The sequence below is a fragment of the Sycon ciliatum genome, chromosome 2 (assembly GCF_964019385.1).
Source record: "Sycon ciliatum chromosome 2, ocSycCili1.1, whole genome shotgun sequence".
Lineage (NCBI taxonomy): Eukaryota > Metazoa > Porifera > Calcarea > Leucosolenida > Sycettidae > Sycon > Sycon ciliatum.
In genome coordinates, this window is record NC_088644.1 from 25,671,480 (window position 1) to 25,695,620 (window position 24,141).

At 47.5% G+C, this 24,141-nt stretch overlaps 1 protein-coding gene across 1 annotated transcript in view; it reads right to left on the reverse strand.

Moving 5' to 3' along the window:
• The window catches only part of LOC135810464 (uncharacterized), a 29,001-nt gene extending 4,951 nt beyond the window's left edge, over positions 1-24,050 (reverse strand). The window contains exons 1-24 of the mRNA XM_065323954.1: positions 23,654-24,050; positions 20,170-20,274; positions 19,728-19,886; positions 17,714-17,855; positions 17,194-17,381; positions 16,778-16,859; positions 15,908-16,055; positions 11,270-11,395; positions 11,002-11,082; positions 10,050-10,454; positions 9,519-9,678; positions 8,931-9,071; positions 8,666-8,728; positions 7,883-8,014; positions 7,406-7,485; positions 6,744-6,874; positions 5,785-5,993; positions 5,570-5,598; positions 4,236-4,413; positions 3,439-3,522; positions 2,613-2,701; positions 2,411-2,490; positions 1,673-1,830; positions 741-1,145 (exon numbers count right to left, since the gene is read on the reverse strand). Coding sequence (XP_065180026.1) covers positions 741-1,145; positions 1,673-1,830; positions 2,411-2,490; positions 2,613-2,701; positions 3,439-3,522; positions 4,236-4,413; positions 5,570-5,598; positions 5,785-5,993; positions 6,744-6,874; positions 7,406-7,485; positions 7,883-8,014; positions 8,666-8,728; positions 8,931-9,071; positions 9,519-9,678; positions 10,050-10,454; positions 11,002-11,082; positions 11,270-11,395; positions 15,908-16,055; positions 16,778-16,859; positions 17,194-17,381; positions 17,714-17,855; positions 19,728-19,886; positions 20,170-20,274; positions 23,654-23,809 — 3,531 coding nt within the window. The 5' untranslated portion in view covers positions 23,810-24,050. The remainder of the gene's footprint in view (positions 1-740; positions 1,146-1,672; positions 1,831-2,410; positions 2,491-2,612; positions 2,702-3,438; positions 3,523-4,235; positions 4,414-5,569; positions 5,599-5,784; positions 5,994-6,743; positions 6,875-7,405; positions 7,486-7,882; positions 8,015-8,665; positions 8,729-8,930; positions 9,072-9,518; positions 9,679-10,049; positions 10,455-11,001; positions 11,083-11,269; positions 11,396-15,907; positions 16,056-16,777; positions 16,860-17,193; positions 17,382-17,713; positions 17,856-19,727; positions 19,887-20,169; positions 20,275-23,653) is intronic.
• Positions 24,051-24,141: the final 91 nt, after the last annotated feature.

Below are 24,141 nucleotides of genomic sequence, written 5' to 3' on the forward strand. Positions count from 1 at the left end.
CAGTAAGTGGGCGAGGACAAGGTGCAGAAAAAGGATTGACGGCATCAAGGCCGCAGTTACCCCTGCCCCAATGAAGGTGATACTTGCTACCAGTGTGGGCGGCTAAATCAGAGTGGATCAGATATAATCTTCACTAGCACTATTGATTACACAAGAGAAAATCTGGCCAGTAGTAGTCCATAGTTATCCACACGCACCCCCCCCCCCCCACACACACACACACACATTGACACACACACACACACACACTCTCATCCCATTGCATTGTAGCCACACATGTTTGGATAGAAGGGTGTAACCCTCGATGTACTATTAAAATGTATTGTCTCCACGTCGCCTGTTCATATGCTATTAAAATTTGTAATACTACTTTACAGCCCATAGTATGTTATAAGCAGCCGCTACTTTATACTATGGTGTCACTGTACATGTACAGTAAAACCTGTCAAGGAGACCACCTGCCTCAGAAGACCACCTGCCTCAGAAGACCACCTGCCTCAGAAGACCACCTGCCTCAGAAGACCACCTGCCTCAGAAGACCACCTGCCTCAGAAGACCACCTGCCTCAGAAGACCACCTGCCTCAGAAGACCACTGTAACCAGGACCAAGGGATGCTATTAGCAGCCAAACAACCCTGGATAAGGAGACCGCCTGGCAGCAGAGACCACATTTTGCAGGTCCCTTGAGCGGTCGTCTTAGACAGGTTTCACTGTACTTCGTAGTCCCAGTATGTACCTACCTTAGCTATGCGTGCATCGGCTGGTATCTTGCACAGGTACTTTCCCATGTTGGTCATGAAGCCAGACTCAGCGTCGACAGCCTCGATGCGGATAAGCGACGTGACTGCGGCAGCCACAGCCAGAGGTGACGGGGCAGAGAGCATGCAGCGCAGCAGAAACTTGGCTGTCGGCAGACTGCCCGGCGACGACAGAAGCTTCTCAGCAGCTACGCGTTCTTTCTGCAGCGGAGATGATGAGTCATCCGCGGTAGCAGCCGCCTCGGATGAAGATGCGGCAGTGGCGTGCGATGGTTTCTTGACGCTCTTCATTTTCATCTTCTTCAGGCATTCAATGTCCCGCTCGTGTAAAATCGACTGGGTTTGTAAGCACAGCTGCTCGAGCGAAGTGCGCTGGATTTCTGGAATCTGCAAAAATATATAGGACACACCACACGCACACGCATCAGGACAGGCTATAGCATGTCAATGCTTACAGCACACATGCCGCTACTGGTACGGTGTACGGTATACGGTGTACGGTGTACGGTGTACTTAGAGGACCAGACTACTATAGGGGTTTGAACTACAACTCGGGAATGCAAAATCTGGTCCAAAGAGTCTAGTACTCGTAGTGCCATACCCATTTCTACTACACTTGTAAAGTAAATGCTACATGTATAACAGACTACCACACTTAGACAGATAATAAGTTCAGGTTCTTCAACAGCACTTGGCGCCTCTGACACGACGCATCTAACGCCTGGTCATGGGGTGGTGGCGTCCCACACTGGCGTAAAGGTGGTTCTTGTCTCCTTGACCCGCCCTGCACGCAAACCTGTGCATTTTGTTTCTTCAACAGCAGCTTTCGAAAGTTACCCCCAAGTACTAGTATACGTTCGTGCCTTCTTGTCAGGCGGAGCACAGACAAGAGCAAAGGAACGCGTATCTCTTACGTCTTCCTGCGTCAAATGTGCAAACTGTTGCTGGGTGAACAGGCGCCAGCAAATACCGGCTCGAGTTCGCCCGGCTCGACCTGTGCGTTGCTTGCAACTGCTCTGTGATGTCCACACCTCGACCAGTCGCTGCAAACAAACCACTGCTTGGATCGTGGCTACACGATACAAAAAAAGAAAGAAAAATCCAAGGTTACAAAGAATGTATCAACAGTGGAAGAAGATTGACCACTATGAAAAAAATAATTACCTGGTCACATTATCCCCCAAGTCTAACTACAACTACCAAAAAAAGACCAGAAGAGAAAATAGCAGCCAACTCGGCCACTTTAGTGAAATTAGTCACTCCACACCGTACTGTTGACGAACCCACTACATGTACTCCACTTGCTGCTCATCACCACCACAGCACCGCAGCACCGCAGCACCGCAGCACCACAGCACCACAGCAAGGACAATTCAGTTGAGATTTTGACATTGTCAGGCCCTTCAGACAGCTGTTTCACTCCAACAGAGCTCATCAGTGGAGGTACTTCTACATGTACGAGTAGCAGATATTGAATAAGTGATTGAGGGAAGGAATGATATGGTAAAACTGTTGCAATTGCGTCCTTTACATAGAAGCGTGGCATGCCCTAGGGCACCAAGGTGCGCAATTCCACTGCTTGTGAAAGCTTTGCCCCATATAACATTCATTCACCTCAAACAATCATCTACGTGTATCATCTAGACTAATACCTCCACTGATGAGCTCTGTTAAAGCGAAACAGCCAACTGGAGGGTCTGGCAATATCAACATCCAAACAGGATTGTCCTCACTATGGTCGTGATTGGCGAGTAGAGCGGGATGGTTGAGAGTGCATTGAGGGAGCACTCAACAAGCCACTAGTCGAGAGTGTATTGAGGAGCACTCAACGAGCCACTAGCTAAACTCCCATACCTGGTCTGCTTGACCCTGCCAGCGTCGAGGACGTGTGTCACACCATCCACAGTGATACTCGTCTCGGCAATATTCGTTGTAAACACAACCTGCAAATATCCAAGCATACATAATCCAGTGCACACACACACACACCATTGGACCATTGGACGCCCATCGCCTCCGGCGATGATAGCGATGCTACAGCAGAAGCCATAGCAGCTTGTGCTGGGATTGCAACATTCAACAGCTTGCAAGGCTGAAGAATTGACCGCCATTATTCAGCCTGGTCTACACCACACAGCTATGAAGTGGCTTTTTCTGGCCAGTGAATCCCTTTGGGTTTTTTCGTTTTTTTCATCATTTTTTTCACACACACACACACACACACACATCACACCACATACTCCGGCATGCACTGGCTGTTGGTAACCACCCGGCCAGGAGAATGAAAGAAAAGCCAGGAGGAGTCTGAGAAAGAGAAGAAAGACGTGTGCGACCATAATCGTCGGAATCGAACCCGCAACCTGTCGATTGGAAATCGCTGCACATACCACTGCACCATATGGGACACACACACACACGCACACACACACACACACACACACACACACACACACACACACACACACACGCACGCACGCACGCACGCACGCACGCACGCACACACACACACACACACACACACACACACACACACAACCACAAACAGTGATAATGCAGCAATGCGTCCAACAATGTCACAAACACCAGTTCTTCCGAAAGCAAGAGTTTGGAGTTTGGCATATAATATCAGTGTTCCAACTTGTTGCAGCTTTGACAGTAGAAGAAAATAGGATAATCTCACCTTCCACTTGCCTCGTGGAACTGGCTCAAATATTCTATGTTGCTCGGCGGGAGACAGGGATGAGTGCAGGGGAAGTGCAAGAGCCTGCAGCCACACAGGAAAAAGCAAGTAATTGCAAAACATGAAAGCGTGAAAGCTTGGACCGAGAGAGAGAAAGAGAGAGAGAAAGAAAGAGAGAGAGAGAGAGAGAGAGAGCGAGAGAGCGAGAGAGCGAGAGAGCGAGAGAGCGAGAGAGCGAGAGAGAGAGAGAGAGAGAGAGAGAGAGAGAGAGAGAGAGAGAGAGAGAGAGAGAGAGAGAGAGAGAGAGAGAGAGAGAGAGAGAGAGAGAGAGAGAGAGAGAGAGAGAGAGAGAGAGAGAGAGAGAGAGAGAGAGAGGTGAGAGGTGAGAGGTGAGAGGTGAGAGAAAAGATGAGAGGACTAGTAGGAAGGAGGAGATCACATAGTTCGTACACAATCTCGGCTTGACCACTATATTCACGGCTTGACCACTATATTCACGGCTTGACCACTACATTCACGGCTTGACCACTACATTCACGGCTTGACCACTACATTCACAGCTTCTCCTTCCAGGAACATAGCTCCGGAGTGTAGTCCACTTGGTTCCCGACCAGCCATTCCCGTACGCCCACTACCAGTCTGCTATAATAAACATTTTTCCGGGGCTAAAATGAGTGGAATCATCTGTTTCCAGGGCATACCATGAACAGGCTGGGACACGACCAAACCAGCACCTGCATTACACAGCAGCTGCGTAGTTCTATCACTCACTAAAGCGCACAGTCGCCATTCCATACCTGTGCAGCGACACCACCGTTTGACACCTGCGAGATGCACTTCAGGATTTCCGCCAAGCCCGGCAGAAAGACGAGCATGACACTGGGAGGCTCATGCTCCACCAGATACGACACGCAGTGTACGACGGCATTCAAATCTAGCGGAGGAATATTACTGCTGCTTGTGTTGCTGGCAGATCTGCACAAGACAGGCACAGGTAAGCGGGCAAAGTGGGGAGTACACACAGTCATGTACTCGTAGTTACGTTCATGTGTGCGCAGAAGAATTTTTACAAGCATCACTCATACGTAGAGCTGTGTGTGTGTGTGTGTGTGTGTGTGTGTGTGTGTGTGTGTGTGTGTGTGTGTGTGTGTGTGTGTGTGTGTGTGTGTGTGTGTATGTATTTGTATTTTGTATTTATGGGTTCTCCACAGGCCTTAGCCTAAATCGAGGGAGTCTCCGTGTGTGTGTGTGTGTGTGTGTGTGTGTGTGTGTGTGTGTGTGTGTGTGTGTGTCAAGGTCCACGCCTTCGGCTCAAGGACCGTGTTCATCACGACCTACGCTCCTTGGATACACCATGGTTTGCAATAGCCCAGGATCGACCTTTGTGGAGATCGAGTGTTGTTGATGTTGTGCCTCCACCACCACCATCTAAGCCAACTGTGCACTGCAGTGTTTGCGACCGCCATCTTAGTGCGTCTGGGTACAAGCAGCATAAGTGCAGTGCGGCCCGTCAACTTCCTGTCAGCCAACAGCCTGGTGCAAAGTCGTGTCAACGTTGTGGTAGATGGTTCAAGAGTGCTGGTAGGCTGAAGGTACATAAGTGCCCTCTCGCAGGTTCCTCCCACCAGCCTTTGGACTCTGTCGATCCTGCACCTCGCCTTGTGCTTCAACACCAACATTGTTGCCCATTCCACTGGTCAAGGTCAAGGTCAAGGTCAATGTGTGTGTGTGTGTGTGTGTGTGTGTGTGTGTGTGTGTATGTGTGTCTGTGCGTGACTGTGTGCCAAACAAATCAAGCAGTGTCGCGTTCGAGTACAAAGCCCAGTGTTCATAGTGCTATGGCCACACTACACCCAGCGCTACTGTATTCAAGGGGGAATTTTCACTGGCAAGTACTGTGTTGCTACTGGGTGGGAGAGGCAAACTATAATTATTACTACTGGGTGTACTCATCACGAATGCGAATACGAAAAGGGTTTTAGCATGCAACTCAGTCCCTACCAGTAGCATGTCGATAAAACTCAATGCCAGTATTGTACAACCGTAGATGCTTGGTCATGTGTGTCACAGTGTAGTCAGTGGTCCATTACGGACATAATGATATGCACATAAACCATGCAGGAGAACTTACTTTGATGCACCTCCAGATGATGCATAGTTCTACAGGAATACATCAGAAGAAACAAAACACTCAGCTACAATACACAAGACTGACACGTACAGCAGAGGAGTGAGCACTAACAATTATACGCAACACAGCTAGAGAATAAAGATTCGAAACAACAACGTGTGAGGATAGAGATTTAAAACAACAAGCACACAGGCATGGCAGCACATACCACATACCTTTCTTCTATCTCCATCTTCCTGATCATCCACATAGCGCGTATATCCCTTGACATCCTCCCAGTAGAAGATATCGACGGGATAGGTGAATCCAGGGATTTTCACTACTTGCGCGGTCGAGTGGGCTTGTGGACATCCGAGAAAGAACTCGGAGAGCTGCTGAGTGTGCAACGTGGCACTCATCAGTACCACCTTCATTCTGGAACACTCTGTGGATATAGACCAGCAGCAGTAGGCAATACCACAAACAGGCAGGCAATGGCAGACATGTATCCATTCCATTCTCTTTCCTAGCATGTCGGAGCACAGGATAGTACTGTGCTACAGCCTGAAGCAGGTATGCATGTACAGGTTTCAGCTGGTCAAATCTTCTTTTTCTCCACGAACAGATTGCAAATAAAACTAATCATGCGCACACATAGTATAGTAACAATCACATTATGTGTACATGTAGTTCCAGTCAGATTCTCCAAAGCTTATTTCGTGCAGGCTTGCATGGAAACATACCACTGTTGTCAGGGTCCAATGCAGCCATACATTCAATGCTGTCCAGTGCTTACATTCTGATGCACTCACAAGAAGCAACAGCACTAGCAACAAATTTAGGGGGCGTTCGAATTGTCTTCATCAATTGTTCGAACAAATTTTTAAAGAGATTAGTTGAAGTGTCCCATTAGAACGGTTTCTATCATTTTTAGAGTTTTTCAGTGGAATTGTCATGGCGATGATAACGTCCGATCAGATCGACCATCTCCACGTACTACGTGACGTAGCTATTCCAAACTCTTCGGAATTAATCCACCTCTCCCATCGGATGAGGTTGTGGAGTTTCGAGGAGTTTTCTTTTTCTGAAGAGGCCAATAAGGCCACCTCTTCAGAAAAACGAAGCTCCTCGAAAAGTCAATGAGCGACAATTCGAACGCGCCCTTAAGGTGTGTGGAGGGGGGGGGGGGACTTACCATGCTGCATGCGAATGCGAATGAGTGCCAGCAGTGTGTCCATGTCATTGCTTCTCTCGTGCACTTCATCCACAATAAGATGAGAAATGGCCTGAAGGCGGCCAGGTTCCTGACACCACCTCAGCAGCACACTAACACACAAACAACAGACAGGACTCAGGAGGCAACAAGGCAACAAGGTAACAAGGCAGACAGGAGGCAACAAGGCAACAAGGCAGACAGGAGGCAACAAGGCAACAAGGCAACAAGGCAGACAGGAGGCAACAAGGCAACAAGGCAACAAGGCAACAAGGCAGACAGGAGGCAACAAGGCAGACAGGAGGCAACAAGGCAGACAGGAGGCAACAAGGCAGACAGGAGGCAACAAGGCAGACAGGAGGCAACAAGGCAGACAGGAGGCAACAAGGCATAATATGAACCAAACAGTCAGTAAAAGAGGCAGACGGCAAGCCATATCAAGACTCTACAACAAAGTCAACAATGCATTCATTTACAGGTGGAAAGTCCAAAGTTCATCTCGCTCAAGTATTACAGCGTGCTTGCTAGTCAAAGAACTCAGCAGAAAGCCGTACGCACACCAACATTAATAATGCAAACAGGCAAGACAGCAGCAGCAGCAGCGGCAGAGGAAGAAGAAGCAGCAACAACCCCTTTAGCCTTACCCAGTTGTGCAGAACAGTAGTCTTGTGTGAGAGGAACACTTGCTCTCCAGACGAACACTGTACCCTACGTATTTGCCAACCTGGACAATAGCAATGGCAAATGGATCACGCAGTAGAAAGGTGGTTACAATAGCAATGGATCATGCAGTAGAAAGGTGGTGGCTTGAAGCCGGAGAGCAGTACAGCTCACAAGAGATCTAGCCAGGTGTTAACAACACAATGACTGGACTACTCTGGTCTGGACAGCATGTGCTCGCGACCAACAGCAGCAGCGAAATTGAAACACCTATCCAACATCTACAGTAGGCTTGCAGCGAAATCAAGCAGGCTTGAACAGACAGATGGAAATGAATGCGCAAGTATCATAGTCGGAGCAGAGCGGTGAATCTATTTAAAACAGCACAATTATCTGTAAGCGTAGACAGAGTCAACCACTGGGAGGTAAAGAAATAGTCCTACACTGAAGTAACTGCTCACCTTCTCACCGCGCTCAGATGCTACTCGTTCCGCCACGGCCATTGCTGCCAGTCTGCGCGGCTGAGTGACGACAATGAAGCAACTGTCGCCCCGTCCTGTTTTCCACGCATTGTCCAGGACGAACTGAGGAACCTGAATAGGGGAAACACATACAAATAGGCACCACTGGTTGTGCACTGATCTGCGATACCAAGAGTACATAACCCCCCAGAGTGTGCAACGATGATCCAGGTCTGCATAGGGTCTTGGTCGAGCGGAATCGGATCTTCTGATGTCATGCGTACGCTCCACACCAGCGCAAGGCCGGTCTCGAGGCAGGGCACCATTGTTTTTGATCCGAGATTACCCGCGACTCCCCGGGTTCCTCTCAGATGTGTACGGTATTATGACGCAAAGATCCGATTCCGCTCGACCAAGACCCTATGCAGAGCTGGATCAGGCGTTGCACATTCTGGGAGGTTATGAACTCTTGGCGATACTGATCAGCGACACTAAGTGCGATACTAAAAGATGATTCTACATGAGCACGACATTGCGTATACAACAACTCGCAAATAACAACACAATCTCCAGACCTAGTGATCATTCACCTGCATACTTTCAACTGCATACTTTCAACTGCATACTTTCAACCTCGCATTCACCTGCATACTTTCAACCTCATGAATAACAACTCGCCAGTAACGCCACTTTCCTCATGCACGAACGAGGGTCATTATCCACAAGGTTGACTGTATTCAATGCGTGTTGTGAACAGTTCCGTCAAGGAAATAGCATACGTACTTGAGTACTTTTACCGCAGCCTGTTTCACCCTGGATGATGGTCACTGAGCTTTTCTCCACCACCTGAACAAACAAACAAAGCAACCGGCAAGCACTGAGTCATTTCTTCCAGCACAGACACAGCTACAGAGAGCTAATGTGTCGACGGTCCTGGAGCAATAAGTTTGGCTCACACAACAGTTTTAAAGCACAGTACAATATCCGAACGCCGCACGCAGCAAGACTGCAAAGCAAACAGCAAGAAAGCTAGACTGTGGATGCTGACCTGCACTACTTCATCTTCATATTTAGAAGCTGGCAGGCGCTGTCGCTGTGGTAGCATACGCTTGTAAGCGGCTTGCGTTTGCCGACGTGTATACTCTTCTTCCAAGTTCCTTCGAAGCTTAGCGGCTTCAGAGGAAGACGGCTAGGTAGCAACAGGAGAGAGTGAAATGGAAAAGGGGACACACACACACACACACTTAACATACTCTGGTTGATTATAATTGCAGCAGTGGAACCTCTCTAACCAGCCACCCAGGGACTGAAGGGTGTGTGTGCGTCTCAGAAATACACTACAGTGAAAAACTACACGTGGGTCCAGTGGAAATATCCGTTAGGCAAATGTCTCCACTTTGAAGTTTCATGCCACAGTGCTATCATCAGGAGAAAAACGAATGTGAGACGGAGATTAAGCACAAGATTCATTCAAAGTAGTTCCCGGCTATATATAGGCTCTACATTACTGGTAATGTCCATAGTAAAATAACACTGCTGTGTGTCGATAATTGGCGGCGTAACCTGGTTCCCGGGCATGTCGGCATGCGGAAACAAGCAGGTAGGGCGGGCTGGTGCGCGAGCGACAAGCACCTACCGGTTTTCTGAACGGAGCAAGAGAACCGAATTCCTTGCCCGATGTGCCACGACTGCTGGCGCTGGCTGATGCTGCAGCACTCGCTGTTGCACCACCATCGCCATCACTCTCCTCAGGACTGGGCGATCGGAATGCTGGCAGCTGATCTGATGCGTCCGCACTGCACATCGACAAACAGGCAAAACGCAGCAATCACCACGTTAATGAAGGGATGATTATATTCACAGAACATGCACCTCAATTGTACATTGCATTTTTGTATTCCATGTACAAACAACAACCAGACCAGTCCACTCGTGCAAACAAGGCTTAGCTCTTGTTTAGATGGAGAAGTTCAACTAAGAATAAAACAGAAATGTGCGTGTACAAGGACATGCATACCAAAACAGATCAAGACACACCGGTGTCACCGCATACGGCCACGGTATTTACAGCATACAGCTTGGCACATGCCCATCGAAGAAGCGAAATGTCTCATAGAAGAACCGTTAACTGCAAACACGTTCAGCCAGAGAGTTTTTTAAAACTTACACATCATTGCCAGTTCTCAGGTAGGACAAGCTCATGAGTGTGGGTGCAACCTGCGACAAGACGGGTATCTGCTCCTCCAGCCATGTCACTACTTCACTGATGAACACCATTCCATCGGAACGGGCGGCCAGTTCCTCAGCATATCTGCCGGCCGCTTGCACAATGTGCAGGCGCGTGTACATTGGCCAGGTTTTGTTGTGAACCAGAAGGCCGCTCGGGGTGCCGTACGGGTACAGAGAGTCCGCTGTGTGGTAGATTTCCAGAACACATTCCTCACGTTCTTCTGCTCGAGGTGCTGCGTACTTGGACTTTGCACTACTGGATGTGGTAAACGAGGGTGTGCTAGATGGTGGAAGCTCTAGTTGAACTGTTGCTGGACGACCATCATCACCACCAGAACTATATCTACACACATGAACAATACGTTATACAACACCATGTACGATGTACGCCCATCGCAAGAGAAGCAAGCAAATCTGCAAATGCACTGGATGTACCCCGCACCGATTTTCTCTTATAGCAATGATAGCGGTCCAGATCGCAATATACAACACACACACACATGCACACACGCACACACACATGCACACACGCACGCACATACACGCACACACACACACACACACACACACATGCACACACACACACACACCCTCGCATGCATGCATGCACGCACTCACACTCACACACGCGCACACACATACACACACACACAATGGGATAATCCCGAAGATGGGCCTTGCCCGAAAAAAATCTTTCTCTTCTAGTGATTGGTGTAGCCCAGAGACCGTTTGGAGAGTGTTGTGAAGATGTATGGGTTCCCGACCAGACGGAAACATTACCCGAGAACCCATCTGCCGATCTGAGCGCACAGTTACGATCTACAACATGATGGGAGGAATTTGTTCTAATTCAATCACAGTGGTCACGTAGTTAAAACTAACACACATACCTATCACCAAGAATGGCTTGCAACACCATCGTCTCTTCTAAGCGCTGCTCAATAGCGGTACTCAGCTCTTCAGAAGAAAATCTAAAATGAAGAGATAACACCGCAAAGGAAGACGCAGAACAGACACTTCGCACAACGAAGACAATGACAGTGACTATGTTGATGGGAGCATTTTTCAGAGATGCATCTACTCTTCATTGTCATGGATACGGAAATCACTCCAAAATTGAAACATTTCGGAGCCATTTTGCTTCCACATGTCACCTACTCTTTGGGAACAGGTGGCTGCCATCCATCCGACCCTGTCACGATGCACTTGAGCAAAGAGCACCTGGCTTGAAGAGCATCGCCGTCACAGCTGTCAATGGCCTGCAGGCATCTTGGCACTGAGAAACTGAATATCAACACAGCACACACAGCACACACAGCACTCACACACGCACATATACACACACACCGCACACACATATACACACGCACACACATACACACATACACACACACACGCACACGCACACACGCACACACACACACACACACACGCCAGCAGAGAGCCGCAAACATGGCTCAGCCTACAACCAAACATAATTCGGACAACAGCAGCAAAAGTGCTGGGCTGTGCCAACAGTGCTAACAAACATGCATATGAACTATTTATTTATTCTTTTCGCAAAAAAACTTCATTGAAAGATGGACTATCATACTGAAAGTCAACAAATATTCGGCGTATATTTATTTATACAAAAGAGAAAGGACCAAGGAACTACAAGTTACGCTATACTGTCCACTAACACCACCAGTTACTAAACAATCAGCTCATGCGATAACATTGCACGACACTGACCGACGGTACTGACGTTCTACAATTAACTGGCTAACAGCTCTAGCACATCTTGGATGCGCACTCCAACAGCCTTCCAACTTGGAAGGTTCTAAGTTATAGAAATAACATAAGGAGGGGAAGGTGAGCGCAACCAAGATAAGCACGAGCTGAAAGTCTCAGCTGTGAAGGACGCTGGCGGATGTTCATGCATGTCGATGACGATACTGGCAAGACCATTGGACAATACGGTCAAACCACGATTCAAGAACGCAAAGCAACATTCCACACAACTTGTGTGGCTCAAAAGATGCGAAGATCAATAAAAGGGGAAGCTATGCGAACAAGAATCATGAAAAACCGAACGCCTCAGTATAACAGCACTGTACTTCGACTATGACAATTTAGATGGACAATAACCAGCGGTAACAAGCAGCAGTTTCACACGACAATCGTTTCGCCGTATAGATAAAGACGGCTCATCAGGTGTGCAGGAATGGACTCGGATGGAGAGCCAAGAATTACTTTATCTCTTAAACTGTCAAATCCTATATATATAGGATTTTTTGAATTTTTTCCAATAATCATGACCATGCTTCCGCCCGGGATACGTTGTGTGCCTAAATTGTATTTTAAGGTGTTAGGGCAGTATCAGTAGGTTCTCTTCAGAAGTTTTCAAGAGTGCCAGTATTATCACTGCTGGACTTATAGAGGTGTTTTAGAGAGGACATGTCAGTTTTTTGTCGGATCCTATATATAGGATTTGAGTGTTCTGCATTATCCAGAGTGTTGTAATGGATGCAGATGATGATAGAACTGGCAGGGAAAGTAATATAAAATGCTTGGTATGCTGAATAAGAATGCAGATATCATGAATAGATGTCTATGATTGATTGGGGAGCACTGCCACAGGTTGGCATATCTAGTGCTTTTATCTGTACTACAGCTGAAGTTTCACCCCGAAAATTTGCCGATCAGCTTGAAATTTGGATTATTCCTATGGAAGTGTATGGAAAACAGTTCTATACACCTCATGAAACCCATTTCATCAATTTGCATAGGTTGTTTAGCGAAATCCTTTAGCCAGGGAAAAATCGAATTTTTGATTTGAGGTTTTAACTGTGATACTTTTCTGATTGGGGTAGCCACAAAGCATTAGAATTTAAAATTTTGGGTCAATCGGTCCAGTGGCTCCGGAGATAGTGGATTGTAAGTGCGACAATTACAAAATTGAATATGAAATAAATTGCATGAAATTGCAAAAACAATTAAAATTTTCACCAAAGTCATTTTTGTGCTATTTTCATCAATTTCGATCGTAGCGCTCTAATTTTTTGACGCGAGCTAGCGGGCCTCCTCTGTGATCCGTTGCCGTGGCAATCATTTCCAAAATGGCTGCCCTTCATGACGTACGCGTGGTAGACAGTCAGCTGACATCAAAAATAAATTTTGTCAGCGAAGTGTCAGCAAAGCAAATAATTGTTGTAGCTTTGTTTCATCAAGCCTTGTCAGTTTTGACATTGCTGGAGACGTAAGCCGTGGTGGATCATCTGCCATGGGTAACAAACGCAAGAGCAGGGTTCTCAGCAGGCCAAAGAAGTGCCTTCCCCCGCGGAAAAGGACTGTCTTGGCTCGTGAAGAGCCCACAACTGAAGATGGTGATTTGGACGTATTCGTCGCAGCATCTGAGGATGTTGCAAATCAATCTTCCGTGGCATCTGATTCTTGTACTGGTGATTCAAGCGATGAGGTTATGTCCAGCGACGAGTCTGATGATGATGATGATGATGACAGTTCGGACGAGCACAACAGTGGTAGCAGAATCGTCCACTTGCCATCCCTGACACGTCTTCTTGGCTCATCATGTGTCTGTGCCAACTGCAAGACTGGGTCATTGCTCGTCCAGGAGTCGACTCGATATGGCCTAGCCCCAATTCTTGAGCTTACCTGCGATCATTGTGGGCATGTATTTGAGGGCAGCCTTGCTGAAAAACATACACCAATGCGATTTTATGATGTGAACAGACGTTCAGCAATGGCCATGCGGATGATTGGCAAGGGAAGAGAAGCACTGAGGATGTTCTGTGCCATCATGGATATGCCTGAGCCCATGTACGGACGGTCGTTCCAGTCTCACTGTTCAGCATTGCATGATGCAGCAGTTGAAGTTGGGACAAATAGCATGCGGTACCATGCTGCAGAGTTACTGGCTATGCGGCAAGCGAGTGGATCTGACCATCCGTCACACGTGGCCGTAAGCACTGACGGCACATGGATGCGGCGTGGGTACTCTTCTGTGTTTGGTGTCCAAACAGTAATTGCGTACGACACACTCAAGGTGGTGGATGTGGAGGTGTTATCGAAGCATTGCAACCATTGCGAGGTTTGGGACAACAAACGCGACACGAAGACAGTCACGGCAGCGGAGTTTGCCACCTGGAAGGCTGCACATGCTGACAGCTGCGCCATCAACACCAATGTCTCATCGCCAGCCATGGAGACTGCAGCAGTAGTGAAGATTTGGAATCGATCTGAGGCTCTCAATGGCCTTCGCTACACATCCTACATTGGCGATGGTGATTCGAAGGGATTTCTTGCTGTGACTGAACAGAAGCCGTACGGTGACGTGATGATCGAGAAAGAAGAGTGCATTGGACATGTTCGAAAGCGACTGGGAAAAAACCTTCGAGATCTTCGCCAGCGTCTTGGTACCAAGAAACTCAGTGATGGCAAGCCAATTGGGGGACGAGGCCGGTTGACAGAGAAGAGGATCGATTCGCTGCAACATTATTACGGTGATGCTATCAAGTCGCATGCAGGTAGTGTTTCAGAAATGGCCAGGGCCATCTGGGCATCACTCTGCCACAGTTGCTCAACAGATGAAAAGCCCAGACACGAGTTCTGTCTCCCTGGCCTCAACTCGTGGTGTGGCTGGCAGCGAGATAAGGCTGGGTCAGGGAAAGCCTACGAGCATCATGATTCCTTGCCGAAGGCGGTCATGGATGAGCTGAAGCCCGTGTACCAACGACTGACGGAGAAGAACCTACTACAACGGTGTGCTAGATCGGCCACGCAAAACGTCAACGAGAGTCTGAATGGCATGATCTGGGGCTTGTGCCCGAAGGAGTCTTTCTGCGGCAAGCCCACAGTGGAAACAGCTGTGCATCTTGCGGTTCTCATCTACAATGATGGACACGAGAAGCTTGGCGATGTGCTCGCTGCGATGGGTTGTGAGCAGACCCCTTCATCAGCTGCCTTCCTGCAAAAATTCAATTCTGAAAGCAGGTACCATGCCAGGAGGAAGTCCTCAGAAGACCAGAAGAGTGCCAGGAAGAAGAGGCGTGCCATCAAAAAGGGTTATGCAGACAAGGCCAAAGAGACGGAAGGCGTTATGTACTGTCCTGGTGGTTTTTGAGTGCTAAAAGTTGCCCTTTTTGGGGGGTACCGTGTGACCTTTGGTACACCATATCTCCAGTTTGGTACTTGGTATGTCCAAATCCAGTAAACTATATATGTATTCATATCTACGTCAAATTTGCAAGGTGCTCACGTCTCTACTTTTGAAGATTTTGTCACATCTACTGACGTATGGGCACAGAAAGATAATTGGACCAACGGCGCGTTCTTTACGTATTTCTTTATGTGTGTGTCAGCCAGATTCTTTACATCTAGAAGCATAAATCTCTTCGTGAGCATCTAGTATTGAGCAAGAACACTCATTATGTAACATAAGTATCTGGCTATTGCTAAAATCCTTGCAGAAAACTTGTACCAAAAATTTGTTGACCGCATTTTTGCGATATTCTTGTTTGGTGTGTCCAGCATCCTGTTCTCCAAGTCGAAATGCATGTGTGGTGGTTGTTCAAGTGTTCTTTATTATCTGACCAGCATGTGTAGAAAATTTGGTGCAAAAATAATGAGGGATGCCAATGTTACAGACATTTGAATGCATGTATGTTATCGGCTGGCGCCGAAGGTAGCCTGCCACCTTAAGAGAGACGAAAGAGAAAGGACCAAGAAACTACAAGTCTAAACAGTACTAAAAAAATCTGTATGCACTAGCATGACAATTAGCCTAGTACATACCCAAGTGACTCGGCTATCCGCCGAGCCTGATATTCCCTGGCTAAACCAGCTTGGTCGCGATGAGATGCCGACATTTCCCAGGACGCAGCTTGAAAGTTGTGTGGCAAGTCGGCCTCTGGCAGATGCAGGCTTAACCAGTGGATGATGCCTGGACATCTCAAAAGAAGAACAGCAGTTGACAATTGACTTGACATGCATCGTCCGTACCATCCGGCGATGAGAGCGTAAAGTTCAGACATGGACAAATACACACTTTCATTGAGTAACAGATAAGTGAAGCAGAGATTTTATATTCAGAGAAAGTATGCAGGAGAACAGTCACATACAAAATGCATTTCAAGGCTGAGTTCGAATGGTACAAGCACAGGCATTGAAGTCCTCATACAAGCCACTTTACTATTACCAACATCTGTACATTCGTAGAAGAAAGGCAATGCAATGCACGGCATGCACAACATGGTCTGCGTGACGAGAACAATCATGGTGGTCTACGTGACTAGAACAATCATGGTGGTCTACGTGACTAGAACTATCATGGTGGTCTACGTGACTAGAACTATCATGGTGAAGCGCAGGACATTATTTCCGTCTGCGAAGTAACAAAAGGAGTTGACAACTTCAAGCCAATCCACTTGATCCCACCAGGCTGAAAACAAAACAAGAAAAGCCGCTTTCAAAGACACCTTCAACTGTCCCCGACTCCCCGGATTGCTGTCACTCTGGGTGTGCTTTTTCACTTTTCGCAAAAGGTTTCCAAATTCGAAAAACACGACACGCACATGCAAGTTTGCGCCATTATAAGAATGCAGCCTAAGACCACCACTCCCCCCACCATCACCATACACACATGTGCACACATACGTTCCTCACCTTCTCTATCCGATGCATTCTCCGTTGCTTCTCTTACGTGCTGAGGATGGAATCCGAGACGACAAATGGCGTCCATGGACGCCTGCACAACAATGCACATGTTGGCACAGTGCATGCTTTCATTACACATATCATTGCTAAGAACAAAGACCAAACAAACAAATATCAAAACAAATCCTAAACCTGCTGAAGCCCTTTTTAAATAGGCAATGTGCCTATAGTCTTGGTTTGTAGTGGAAAGTGACATGGCCAGGCAGCCTCAAAACCATAAACTAAGAAAGCTGCTTGGAGCCATCAAAAAGCAAAACTACTCCAAAGTCCTCATCTAATTGTTTCCAGGTCTTCCACATGTTGAGTCACTTGTCCACAATGCATATCTCCATTTCGCCATAACAGTTCCCAGGTCTAAGAATTACCTGATGAGATCCAGATGAGGATGAAGATGAAGAAGCAGAAGCCACAGAAGCAGCAGCAGCAGAAGCTTCATACTGTGAAAGCATGGTCACAATCATTGCCCGGGCCTGTTCATTCATTCTGACAATAGAAAGAAATGGTGGTACTTTTCTTGCAGTCTCATGCCTTCGTTCCGCCTTCTTCTCCTCAACTAGGAGCGAAGAAAAAAAACGCAAAATAATGAACAACCGAAAGACAGTGATGAAGAAGGCAAGGAAAACTTAGTTCCCAGGACACAATGTTAGCTGTGTGAATGGTGCAGGTAGCTAAAGACCCACTGTGAGATCGTGTCAAAGCAGTAATAGAAGTATCTGTTCATGCATATGCTAAGTATGCACCAATGTAGAGGAGGCCTCTGGCAAGATTTCATGAGCTGTATACAAAGGGCGCATGTATCAAGTTGCACAAACCTCGGAACACAAATGATCGAATATCAAAGTCACTGTGAGTTTTGCATCAAAGACGTTGTGCTTGTCAACCCACCTGGTTTCTTAGCGAAAGGATCGCTGCCGGGGACAGGGAGAAAGTCAAGTTTTCCGGCCTTGCGTTCCTTGTCCAATTCTATCCAGTAGTCCCGGTAGCCATACGGTAGGACAAGCTGCATTGGTTTATGGCCATTGACTGCCTGGTCGACAGAGACACAGGAGAAAGAAACGAGGGAAAAGAGCTTGAACCATGCAGTCAATTGGACGAAGTACTTGTGACTGGTTTTAATTGCACAAAGTACTTGTGTGAATTGCAGGACACCTAGTAGAGGATACAGGTGAAATCATTTGGATAACCTCCAAAGTGCTTGCAAGGTACCCGTTCTGAATAAAGCCAAGTCTGTGTTGGGTACTTCTTAAAGGGGAAATCAACCCCACACTGTCCATCTGAAACAAATTTCCCGAGAATGGGCAACGTCTACCAGCTCACACAATTACAGAAATACCAAACATGGCAAATTTTAGCAACAAAAAAAAACAGTAGTTTGAAGGTGGTCAAACTAGTTTCGCAATCTATTACTAGCGACTTCAATCATGTGACCAAAAGGCAGAAATCCTTCGTCGCACGAATGTATGGTGCAAGCATGGCGTGCACAGAACAATTTTTCTCTCGACGATCTACGCCTGCCTACGCGTTATTCATGTGCCCAGCGCCTTCGATTTTTACATGATGGACAAGCACACATGAATAGCTTTCCAACGGTGTGTCGCATGTCCTGAGTCATCGATTTTTGGATATATCGCTCCGTATTTTTAGTTTTCAAAGCAAACTTTCGGCATCTCAGCTACCTTGCCCGTCAATGACCGAGTCACCATCGTGTTCAGAGCCCTCAAATTAGTTTAGATGGGTTCATGGTAAGGCTCTCCTCCGTAGCCGTTTTTAGCAGTTTGAAGAATTAATATTTGTGCGCAGCGGCTGAAGTCGGCTATGGAGTGCACTATTTGACGGGCTCTGCGTGACGGAGCGAGCAGACCTTTGGCTTGTAAATCCGCTAATGATTATGTCCTTCACGTCAAGATTCTGGAGGTGCTTGAGCAGTGAGGAGGTGATTATTTCAATCCATCGAAGCAGAGCACGTCCCGTCCAACATCTGCATGTACGACGGTTTCTCTGTCACCCTCCAAGAACACCAAAAACCCGCATACCGCGCATACATTCACTGTGTATGCATGATAATCATGAGGTCCGGGAAACCCACTTTTGTGCCATTGCTCTGCATACAATTGCATACATGGCCTCCGACGATTGCATACCAACTTTGGGGGCTGATATCTCCGGTTTGGGACAAGATATACCCATGAAATTTTCTGTATGTGTTCTACAGAGGTTTCTCTTTCCAGTCGTGCAATTTGTTGGCCCTAATTCCGATTTTAGAATTTTGGACTGAAGTCGCTACTATTACTTCGCATGCAAAGATGCAAATCCACCCAATCAAGTAGACATTTCCTTTCATCTATCAAACGTTTTCTTTCTCTTCTCTTCAGGATAGTACAGGGAATGGTGGAAAATTGGAAAGACGCATAACTATATAGTTGTTTGGTGTCACACCTCCTGAAGGTGTGACCAGTGTTGATATTTCCAACGTTTTTGTCTACAACTTACAGCTTTTGTTTTGGAGTTAGCACTCATTTCTCACCAATGTTGAAGTGTTGTCTCTTTCATTCTTTCTTTCTTTTTCAAACTCTATAATACATGTATAGAGTTTGAAAAAAGAAAGATAATTATACTTGTGTGTCTTTCAAAATGTCCACTGTTTCCTGTACTATCCTGTAGAGAAGGGAGAAAAAACTGTTGATAGATGAAAGGAAGTGTCTACTTGATTGTGTGGATTTGCGTCTTTGCATGCAAAGTAATAGATTGCAGGGAAAAAAATACTTTTAAATGGCTTAGTACTAACAGCATACCGAGAGTGATAACGTTAGAACAAAAAGAAAGTACTTCTCAAAGACTAGTGTGGTAGATGTGCCAAGCAACAAGTGCCAGAAAGACATGAACTCCGTCCCATACTCACCTGCAGAGTGAAGACAGACGAAAAGTGCTTCGCATCTGTCAGGGTTCGAAAGCCCTCCCGAGGCGCGAACGACACTGTCTCGATGGCACTGGTCTTCTTCTCACGGCGACTCAAAGTTATCCTGCACTGCCAACCATCAATACCCCCGCGGCCTTTAAACTACAACGAGAAAGAAACAAGAACAGCAATCCAATCACAACATGAACAGGTTAGATATAATAATTATACTAAAAAGTCATGGGCTTGTCATCCATGTTGCAGCCATCACTAGACTGCTCAGAATAAGTTGAAAGTTGTAGCAATGCGGTTCAAGCACAGGCAGCTCTACATTCATAATCCATCACACTCCAAATAGCCTCTACATGCTACATGCCTGCACTCACAAGTAAATACGGCAAGATTACAATCTCCAGCATGAGAGTTATAACTAGGAGAGTCTTACCACGTCAAACTGTGGCTTTAGCCAGGCATTACGCTGGCATAGCTCATGAAGCTGAGTGAGCGGCGACTTTCCTGTCCAGCTCTTCAGGTTAGGCGACTCCCGTAACTGTAAGCATCCAATGGATGGAATCAACAAAAGGATCAACAAGGTAGCTCCAACAACAAGCACTATGAATTTATGGAATTGTATTAATAGCACAGCACGACAGGCATATTATGTCATCTTGACTATTGAGTTCATGTGCTTCGAAGTACACAAGCCACGTTCCCCACCGAACGATGAGTGCTCAGCGCCGCAAGGTGGAGCCTGCACATACAACAGGAAGTGAGGAAGTTTAGCTTTTTAACTCATCAGAGCAATATGTTGTTGGCGAACATCAGGTACCTGCTAGCACTCTTTACTTTTGCCGGAACAACTTACAGCTGAAGTACCAGTATGTGTCTGGCATTTCGGATGTAGCACGCAGTTGTAGTTTGGCTAGATGTGCCTGTGCCAATAGGGCAGCATCCGAGCTACACCAGGTTTGCATTCAACAGTCCAACTGTTCTCAAGGACAAGAGAATAGCATCCATGTCGTAAGCCATGCATGTTGTATACAATGTGTACATGTGTACTGGGAATATCCATTTTTAAAGTTGTTTTCCGATCAATAACAAATTAAAAAATTAAAATCCACATTGTAAAAGGGCCCGCAAGTTGGCAGGGGGAACTCAAATTTACAGTAATTACATGGAGGCCCTGCTACAAGGTGTTCCACCTCCCCAGCCTCATCCGGTCCGGTTCTCTGGTCTCAATCGCGACTTGGTGAGAAAGGCGGTACTCAACACGCATGGCGCAGCCGGCCCGTCAGATGTAGGCGCTGAGGCATGGAGGTGGATGTGCACAATGTTCTCCGATGTGTCTGACTCGCTGTGCGATGCGCCAGGAAGCTCTGCTCGACGTGTGGCGACCGAATTTGTCGACCCCCGATCGCTCGAAGCATACCTGGCATCCCGACTCATCCCCCTCAACAAGAACCCGGGGGGGGGGGGGGGGGCAGACCAATTGGGATTGGCGAGGTGATGCGGAGAGTGGTAGGCAAAGCCATCCTGTACGTAATTGTTCAGGATATTCAAGAGGCAGCAGGCACCCTTCAACTGTGTGCAGGCCAGGACTGCGGGATCGAGGCGGCGATCCATACCATGCAGCAAGCGTTCAACCAGGAGGATACTGAAGCGAATGCATTTAACCTACTGAACAGGGCAGCATGCCTGCGCAACATGCGTCACCTATGCCCATCCCTGGCGACAGTCGTTATTATTAGCTACCGACAAACTGCAAAGCTGTTTGTTGGGGGCAGCGTCATCATGTCGGCAGAGGGCACCACCCAGGGCGATCCCATCGTGATGCCCATGTATGCACTGGGCATTCTACCTCTCATTCGTGCTCTATCGGCTGAGGGAACAATCCAGATGTGGTTTGCAGATGACTCCTCTGCGGGCGGCAGAGTCCAACGACTACGCGCTTGGTGGGATATTCTGCGACAGAAAGGATCGGCGTATGGGATAAATCAGTCCTGGTTGTCAAGGCTGGTCACCTGAGGGAAGCTGAGGACGCCTTTGCAGGGACTGGTGTGCACATTACCACCGACGGCCACCGGTTTCTAGGTGCCGACTTGGATCAACGGAATTCGTCCAGAACTATGTATCCCAGAAGGCAAGCAAGTGGAAAGATCAGATTGTGTCCTTGGCCAAGATTGCCGAATCCCAGCCACAGGCTGCCTATGCAGCATTCACGAAAGGCCTAAAGCATCGCTGGTCCTTCTTTGCCGAGTCATGGAGTGTGCTGCTGCAAATCTTGCCCCGCTGGAAGACACCATCACCAATGTCCTCGTTCCTGTCCTGTGCGGTAAGCCGGTAAACACGCGTGAGCGAAGGGTCCTTGCTTTCCCATGCCGTGAAGGAGGCCTCGGCTTAGTCGACCCCACCACCTTGGGCGACCAGTTCCAGGCATCGGCAGAGATAACCTTGGCACTCGTCCACAAGATTCTGGACCAGGACACTCAGATTGGAAATGTGCTGGACCTGGTACGGTCCACTAAGAGGGAGGTGGCAAGTCGTACCCGCAGATCAACGGCCCAAACAGCCAAAGAGTTCATCCTGCATGGGCAAATCGGCAACAGCCTGCTTTAAAGGGGAAGTTAAGGCAAAAATCAAAATTTCACCAGTTGTAGTCTTCGGGGTGCTGAGTCGAATGGTCTTGGTCCGAGAAAGCTGAGACGCTACCTTCCTACTTGAATCCCAATCGAACTCGCGCACTTCCACCGAAACTAGGTGACTGCGCCCTACTAGATGGGGATTTGTATGCAAAATGTCACTAAAAGCGCCATTTCGTTCTTATAAAAGTACGGATGACCGCGATTGGCCCACATGTAGTCTTTTGGACGCTGAGTCAACTGGTTTTGGTCCGAAAAGGCTGCGATGCAGCGTTCCTCCTTTATTCCCAATCGAACATGGTTGAACAAGCGGTCACGTGCTCCTGCGTACACCAGTCACCTGGTCACCGTGCCTGCAGGGTACAACTTACTAGCCTGTTTAACCTTTTTTGGGTGCAGTGCTGTGACTCGAGTTGAACCTTGGTGTGAAAGGTGTCGCCTGCTGGCGTGGTGACCAGGTGATTTGGGCACCCAGGAGCACGTGACCGCTTGTTCAACCACGTTCGATTGGGAATAAGAGCCGAACGCTGCATTGCAGCCTTTTCGGACCAAAACCAGTCGACTCAGCGTCCAAAAGACTACAACATATGGGCCAATCGCGATCATCCGTGCTTTTATAAGAACGAAATGGCGCTTTTAGTGACATTTTGCATACAAATCCCCATCTAGTAGGGCGCAGTCACCCAGTTTCGGTGGAAGTGCGCAAGTTCGATTGGGATTCAAGTAGGAAGGGAGCGTCTCAGCTTTCTCGGACCAAGACCATTCGACTCAGCACCCCGAAGACCACAACTGGTGAAATTTTGATTTTTGCCTTTACTTCCCCTTTAAGCAGGTTGCCGGGCTCCTGTCCAACAAGACAAAGGAGTCGTACAGCAGAGTAATGGCGTGGATTCGCTGCCGACTTGGCTTTGCTCTGGTTCGCTTCAGCATGGTTTGTTTGCGTGGTGCTCGGCGATGCCCCATGCGCGTCAGTGAGGTGGAAGATGCCTCTGCTACCTTGGCCGTTGCCGAGGCCCGCTGTTCTCTATAACTGACTGCAAGTGGTTCCTAAACCAGTTCCTATTCCTCATTTCTGCTTCTTTTTCCCTCTAGTTTTCTTTTATGGTATTATTATTTCACAGAGAAGGCGGAGAGCCCGAACGAGTGCATTTTCATTTGTATTATTTGCCATGGCGACCCTCGTAAGTCCACGTAACTGGCAAGGCTAGGCAGGGTTGGACCTTTTTCTTTTTTCTTTTACATGTGTAGCATGTTAAAAAAAAATAATAATAATAAATAAAAAAAACGCACCTTGCAGCCAGGAAAAGAATCTTCCGGTGGACGTTGGGGCGCACTAGCACTGTCGGCTGAAGCAGCCGCACCACCACCTCCGCCTCCACCACCACTACTGGCAGAATGGTTACTTGAACGGCCGCCACCAGCATTTGGGCGTTTGCCTTTCTTCATGTTGAAATTCGTGGAATTATGCTATAATAGAGTTACAATGAATATTTTAGGGAAATCCCATGGCACGCTTCGTTCTTGAAACCTCCACCCTGACTAGAATAAGAGTGAACCATGAACCACTACAGAACAAGACGTGCAGGTATCCCTCACTGCGGATATTAGACTATCCGTAATGATACACAAGAAGAAACAAAACTAAACAGTGTGTGCTATTTTTTGTTTTCTTTTCTCGACGTCAACGTAATTCAAGTACATCGAGTTTGAACTGCACTAGCCACGTGGACGCTTCATGCAAAGTTTTGCAAACACATGTCATAATGCATACGTCATAT